General features: G+C 49.3%; 1 protein-coding gene across 1 annotated transcript; it reads left to right on the top strand.

Moving 5' to 3' along the window:
• Positions 1-772: 772 nt before the first annotated feature.
• TRIM56 (tripartite motif containing 56) lies at positions 773-7,062 on the top strand. Its single transcript, XM_034779158.1, is given in 2 exon segments — positions 773-2,323; positions 3,338-7,062. A coding segment is annotated over 1 exon segment (2,052 nt). The 5' UTR covers positions 773-2,323; positions 3,338-3,356; the 3' UTR covers positions 5,409-7,062.
• The last annotated feature ends 604 nt before the right edge of the window (positions 7,063-7,666 follow it).

Consider the following 7,666-nt stretch of genomic DNA (forward strand, 5'->3'; position numbering starts at 1 on the left):
CACCCCCTGGCCTTCCTCCCTCAGCCCCTAGTCCCCCCCACCCCTGCCCTACCTCCCTCACCTCCCTTCTTCCCTCCCATCCTCCCTCACACCCCCCCGAACTCTTCCCGCCATTGCCGGGGCGGCGGGCGGACGTGACGCGGCTCCCGGAAGGGCGATGACGCCCCCGCTGGCTGCGCCTGCGCAGTTCGGGAGCGGAAGTGGCCGTGTCCCGGTGGTGCTGAGCCGGCGGCGGATGAGTCGCGCTGGCGGGAGCGGGGCGGGGCCCCGGCCTGTCCCTTGCCCCCCCCCGGCCGGAAGCGGCTCGGGTGCTGGGCAGCCCGGGGGGGCTCCGCGCGCTGCCCCCCCGGCCCGCGGGGCTGGTTATTGCCCCGTTCCAGCCCTGCTGGAGGCTGCCTCGGGACGAGGTGCCGCCCTGGCAGGCGCTGTACACGGGGGGGGGGGTCTCAACCTTTCCTCGCTGACCCCCCCCCTCCCCCGGACAGGCCGTGAAAGCGCCAGGGCCGTCGGGGGGCTCTGGGCTGGGGGGGGACCCTTGGGCGGAGGTATAATTGTACTTCTGTTTGGGGGGGGCAAGGGCTGGGGGGGCTCGAGCCAGCGCTGCACAGCAGGGTTCAGGGAGGGAGCGCGAGTGCCCCCCCCGACTCACCCACCCAGCCTGTCTGGGCTGTGGGGGGACAACCAAGAACTATAACTCAAAGGGGGCACTCCGTTCAAAAAGTTTGAAAACCGCTCCGGGTGCAGGCAGGGGGTAGCTAGGGGCTGTGTATGGGGTGGGGGGCTCTCAGTGCGGCTCCCTGCTTCAGCGGGGGGGCGCTGGGGCTCCCGGTTGAGAACCACGGCTATAGACTCACACGGTGGCCCCAATCCCTGCTACACACAGTTTACAATTTAACTTGAATGACCAGATTTAGAAATAGATGTGCCTGTCTGCATGTGTGTGCACCTAACTGCTGCCAGTGTGTGTATGGATCAGGTAAGTGCCCATGCAAATGGCCAGATAAACGGGCAGAAATAGTCAAGGCCGCCCGGGGCGGGGCAAGTGGGGCAATTTGCCCTGGGCCCTGCAGCGGCCCCGCAAGCCCTGGCCTGACGGTGGTCCGGGTCCTTGGCAGCGGGGGCCCCTTCAGTCGCTCTGGGTTTTCGGCGGCGGGTCCTTCAGTGCTGCCAAAGACGCGGAGCGACTGAAGGGCCCCCCACTGCCGAAATGCCGTTGAAGACCCAGACTGCCGCTGGGTGAGCTGGCCGCAGCTCCCCCGCTTTGCCCCAGGTCCCCTGAATCTGAAGAAGTGAGGTTCTTACCCACGAAAGCTTATGCTCCCAGTACTTCTGTTAGTCTCAAAGGTGCCACAGGACCCTCTGTTGCTTTTTACAGATTCAGACTAACACGGCTACCCCTCTGATACTTGAATCCTCTGGGCGCCCTGGAAATAGCCCTAGCAGAGCTCAGCCTAATTTTTTTTTTTTTTTTTACTACTGAGTGATGCTTAATGCAGCATTAATTTTACTGTCACAGGCAGGCCGCCTCTCAAGTGCCCCTTTGTGGCCTGAGATAGCTCTGCAGCAGCCATGCTTCAACTTCCCCTTTCAGGGGCCTTCTTAAATAAACTCCACAGGGGCTTTTTGCCCAGTAATGCCCTTCCTCCCAGGGTCTAATTAATTGACATAAGAGACAAAACAAAACTCAGTTGTGGGGCTTCTCTTTATCCCTTGAGTCTGTTCTCTGCAGCTCTTCCCTGCCTTGGCAGACCACTCTCGGACCTACCTGGCTGGAGGAGGAGGAGTTGTTTTTTTGTTTGTTTGTTTTACTGGTGTGGAGGTTGCTCTCTCTGGCCCTCAGCTTTCTTCAGCCCCTGGCTCTGAGGTTCAAACCCTACTGCATGGTCAGGGGTTTCCTTCAAGAGCCTCTTGCTCTCTGCAGTCTCTGACACACACACACATCCCATAAGGGAATCACCTGATCCCTGCTCAGATGTGCCTGTCTAGTAACTAGGGTTGGTTGGCCCCAGGCCTCTAGCCCTTAAATGGGCTTGCTACCCTTTTACACTAACCATATGTTTTGTCATGACATAAGTTATTTAAGTATTTTGTGATGAATCAAAATAAAATTAATTCATGTGCCTGTTTTTAAGTTGTCCCAGGTCTCTCTGATACACCAAGACAGGATTCACTACTGATTTTGAAGAAATAGTGTCTCCAGCAGAGGTGGACCCATTTTTACTTTACATCCACTGGCAAAAAGCACTAAGTGCCAGAAACCAGTACCTTACAGTGAAGTTCTGTGAGGAAAGCATTACTTGGCTTCTGAGGGAGCGCTATAGACGTAGGTCAATTTGGTTTTTATACTGAAATATTCACCCAACTAAAGACTTTTGTTGGTGCTGTGAGTAAGAGTTCCGGTGGTTTGTAACTAAATTAATTACCTAACTCCTTGAACTTCCTGTTTTGGGATAAAGTGATTATTTGCTGTGTTAATTTGATGGTTTGATTAAACTGATGATTTAATGCCAATGTTGCTGCTAACGAACCTTATTTCTGACCTTAATATGATAATTGCATTGTATTGTCCATAATTGGTTTGTTAGAATTTGTTATAGCCTAATCTTTGGTGTATGTTCTAAAATTCATAAAAAACATGAGTTCCTTCAGTAAGTAATTTGGGTCAGAGCCCTAGAGAACTTCAGTGTGTCAGCTGATCCAACTCAGATCCCAGATAGATTCTTCCTTAAATTAGCGTAGTTCTCTCACCTGCCATTCCTTGTGTCTGTCTAGACTATACATTTTAGTAATTTTGGGGATAAAATTCCTGGATGCTCAACTCTTTCTTGCCTATGTCCCCAGGGCGAATAGATTCAAACATTTCTGCATAGTGTCAGGAAGCAAAAATTTCCACAGGTGCTCGCTAAAGATACACATCCAACTAAACAGAAGCATGCACAAGGACAGATATATGATGAAGGCCAGACCGTGACCCTGTCTCCCTCTCCTCTCACCCATATATCTGCTTCTCTCTTTCTCCTTGTTCCTCCCATGTGTCAGCCTGTCTTTTTCTTGGGATTGCAGCCTTCAGCAGGACTGTCACTCAGATGATGAACAGGAGTACTTGTGGCACCTTAGAGACTAACAAATTTATTAGAGCATAAGCTTTCGTGGACTACAGCCCACTTCTTCGGATGAAAGCTTATGCTCTAATAAATTTGTTAGTCTCTAAGGTGCCACAAGTACTCCTGTTCTTCTTTTTGCGGATACAGACTAACACGGCTGCTACTCTGAAACTCAGATGATGGGTGTAGAAATAAGATGAGTGCATTTTGACTCTTCTTTGTTTTGTTTCCAGGCCTTGTTTGGATGGAACAATGGCTCTAACCTTTATGTCCTTACAAGAATTAATCAAGGAGGATTTCCTGACCTGTAAAATCTGCTATGATCTCTACACAGTGCCAAAGATCCTTCCATGTCTGCACAGTTACTGCCAGCATTGCCTGGAACCACTAGTGAGGGACGGAGCCCTCAAGTGTCCTGAGTGCCGGCTGCAAACAGATGTCCCAGGAGGTGCCTCAAGTCTGAAAACCAACTTCTTCATCAACAGCCTCCTGGAGTTATTCCAGATTAAACACAACAGGGACTTGGCCTGCACAGTTTGCTCAGATGCCCAGAAGATCTTGACTGCCACTGCCCGTTGCCTAGACTGCAAGGATTTCTTGTGCCAGTCCTGCACTCAGGGCCATTGCTGCTCCCGTCTCACTCTTCATCACAAGGTGGTGAAGCTTGAGGAGTTTCTAGCTGGGGAATATGATGCTGAGATGAGGCTGCTTCAGGAGCTGTGCTGCCAGGACCACCAGCAGGAAGCTCTGCGATTCTTCTGTGACACCTGCAGCGTTCCCATCTGCAGGGACTGACGTATGCTAGACCATTTTCAGCACAAGGTGGTCTCTATGGCAAATGCTGTGCAGCGGGAAAGGCCTTCTGTTGAGCAGCTAATTGACAGCCTGGCAGGAACGATAACATGCATCTCTGAGCAGGAAAAAGCTGTGGAGGAGACAGTAGATAAGTTGAAAACATCAGGAGAGAACATAAAGGAGAGGATCACTAGATATGTGGATGACTTTATCTACTATCTCCAGGCCCAGAAGGAAGCCATTCTGGGCGAGTTGTCTGCTTTTCTAACTCAGCAAATGGAAAGTTGTCGCCTGGTGAAAGAGGAGCTCCAGAGCCAAAGAGATAAAGCAATCAGCACCAGGGAGTTCTCTCAAAGGGTCCTCTATGTGGGAAAGGACTATGAGATCTTACACCTGGAGGGCATGATAAGGAATCGGATTCAGGAGCTCCAGACGTATATCCCACAGAAACTAGAGGGCCAAATCCCTGAATTGGCCATAGCCTGGGATCAGCCGGAAATGCTGTCCAAGGCAGCACTCTTTAGTCTAGTGTTTCCCAGGGAACAGCCTGAAGGAGACATGGGAATTGTTTTTGAGCCAGATAGCGAGGCATCTGCTTCCCCCAGTGAGGAGTCTGAGGATGACCCATTCTTGCCCGTGAACTTAGAAGAAGACTCCTGTCCAAGCTCTGAAGAGAGTGCTCCTGACACTCCCAACAAGAACCTCTCTTGTTGCAGCAGACGCAGTAAAAGGCCTAAGCGTGTCTGCACTTTTGAGGTAGACCAGTGCTGCTTCCAAGTAAAGCCCAATATCACAGGGATTGCTGTTCTGCCTCACGCTGGTGGCATTCTCCTGTTGGATCAGGAGAATGATGAGATAAAGCAGTACAGCGCTGGTGGGCACTTTCAGCAATCAATACCTCTGCCAGATTCAGACGGTGTCTTCTGTGGCATTTCGCTCTGTGGAGACGTCCTCGCTTGCTCTTCAGATTCCTTCCTCTTCTTCCTGACCCTTGAGGGCAAGTTTCTGCACAAGTTGCTGCTAAGGGGATCCGAGTCTTCCTATGCTATCACCTCCTATAAGGACTCCTATATTGCCGTGAGTGAGGGCACACTCTGCTCCATCTCCCTTTACAGCCCTTCAGGACACTGCATGGGCAGGGTGGCACCCACAGGTTACCATGGGGGGAAGTTCCTTTTCATTGCCGTCAATTACCAGGAGGAATTCATTGTCTCAGATTTCATCAAGAAGCAGATTGTCATCATTGGGAAGTCTGGGCTGATCCTCAACGTGCTGAAAACCTCACACTCACTGCTGACAAAGCCGTTCAGTGTATGCGTGGACATGTCCAGTAACATTTTTGTGGTCGATCAGTTGAAGGTGATTAAATTTTCCCCAGATGGTGAGACGGGGGAGGTAGTGTTGAGCAACCAAAGTCAGCAGAAGAGACCTCGTGTCCTTGCTGTGGACGATGACGGGCGCCTTGTCCTGGTGCAAGAGGATGGTTACGTTCACATTTATTGCTTCTAGTTTACACCCTAGGAGAATGTGGTCTGAGTGCCCCCAAAGTAGCTGGTTCTGTAACCTCAGGTCCCAAAACCTTGTGTTAATAGTGCGCCAGAGTAATCCCACTAGTACTGTCACTTCCAGATGTGTTACAGAGCTTTAGCCCTGACTCTGGGTGTCAGTGGAACAGACATGTCTGGGCAGGAATCTTTGTGCTCCAAGGGTTTTGAAAATGATCAGAGCCCAGGGGAGCTGGAGGTAGAAATAATTTTTCACTAACTGAGATGAGATCCATATTGCCAAAACTTTCTACTCTCTCCCAGCTCACCTGATAGTTTGTGGGGGGGACACTGCAATGTTATAGTCAGTGCTATCAGTACCTGAGGTGAACAACTGGAGAGCTGGGAATAATGGCCAGCTCTAAGGAAATGGCAGAAGGGAAATGCCTTTGCTTAATGTTCATTTGGTAGTTGTCATTGATGGATGACAGGTGCCTTTGAACTGTTTCACTTTAAAGTAACATCTCTTCCCCTGCCTGCCTTACCTCTGCATCAGCGCTGTGAGCCGGTAGAACTCCGACTTCCACTTTCACTGTTCTGGAGTGTGTCCCAGATTAAGGGAATGTTCAGAAAAATGACCTACTTCTATCTCTTGGCATGCCCTTTGCCATCTTAACCCAACCAGGCACTGAATTTCTTCCCCCCCCCCAATCCCCCCCCACATACAAGTCAGAGTCCTCCTTGAGCAGGATGACCAAACATCACAAAGGAACCTGAAACCTGCCAGAGGCTGTGGGAACCTCTGGTCTCAGCATTGGAAGTATCCAGGGAACCTGACCAGCCCCACAAGTGTGAAAAGGTAAAAATGGCTAGAACTGTATCTAAAGATCCCAAGCAGAAAGCGCCCAGCCTTGCTGCAGCGAAGGACTGGTTAGTGAATCCATTGGGAAGGAGGTGGCAGTCACCTCAGTTCAATAGGTGATGCAGCCTTTTACATTCCTTTTTTGTTTAGCCTGTTGAATCCGGGCAGAGGAGTCAGTGCTTGAGCAGGTCTCCGCTTTTGTTTATATTTAGGGATAGAGACGAAAGATTCCTATTGCATTCCAGCTCATCCTACTGTTAACGTTCAAACAGAAATGATTGTTTTACACTAACACTTTTATGCATTTGGATAATTAATAGAGCCTTGTGCTTTCCCTTATGAACTGTTTTCCAAATTTTCTTCTTGTTTCGCTTTAATAAAGTCTGGTGCAATTATGGGTGTGGCAGGCCTCACGAAGGGTCCAGGGCATGACTCTGGCACTGACTCCTTACAGTGGCCTGAAAATAAGGGATGTTTGCTGGAGCCTTTCCCTGTGTGCGGGACAGGATGGGAGAGCACGTCCACAGGCTTCTTACACTGTGTTGGCAAGAAATGTTCAGGCTCTTACGGAGCAGCTCTGTGGGAGCTATTCAGGCATTTGTCTTTGAGCTTTGTTTTAACACTTGCTGGCAAATGTGCTCTCTTACATGGATTCTCAGGGACCTAGCCACGGGCACTATCATGTAGACATGCATTCTCTCACGCACTCATGCGCACACACACATTAGTATTCACATTCGTGCATACAAAATTATACAAAATTACTAAAGGTAGTTAAGACCCAGGCAGACTGCAAAGAGCTACAAAAGGATCTCTCAAAACTGGGTGACTGGGCAACAAAATGGCAGATGAAATTTAATGTTGATAAATGCAAAGTAATGCACTTTGGAAAGCATAATCCCAACTATACATATAAAATTATGGGGTCTAAATTAGCTGTTACCACTCAAGAAAGAGATCTTGGAGTCATTGTGAATAGTTCTCTGCAAACATCCACTCAATGTGCAGTGGCAGTCAAAAAAGCGAACAGAATGCTGGGAATAATTAAGAAAGGGATAAATAATCGGACAGAAAATACGTTGCCTCGATATAAATCCATGGTATGCACACATCTTGAATATTGTGTGCAGGTGTGGTCTACCCATCTCAAAAAAGATATATTGGAATTGGAAAAGGTTCAGAAAAGGGCAACAAAAATTATTAGTGGTGTGGAACGGCTTCCTTATTAGGAGAGATTAATAAGACTGGGAATTTTCAGCTTGGAAAAGAGACGGCTAAGGGGAGATATGATTGAGGTCTATAAAATCATGACTGGTGTAGAGAAAATAGACAACTTCTTGTTACGCCTTTCTCCTAAAGAACTCTTTAGCACCCTATATTTTCTCCCTATGGAGGTAGTTAAATGCTAATCAAGTCACCAC

This window comes from Trachemys scripta, chromosome 8 (genome assembly GCF_013100865.1).
Source record: "Trachemys scripta elegans isolate TJP31775 chromosome 8, CAS_Tse_1.0, whole genome shotgun sequence".
In the NCBI taxonomy this organism is placed as follows: Eukaryota; Metazoa; Chordata; order Testudines; family Emydidae; genus Trachemys; species Trachemys scripta.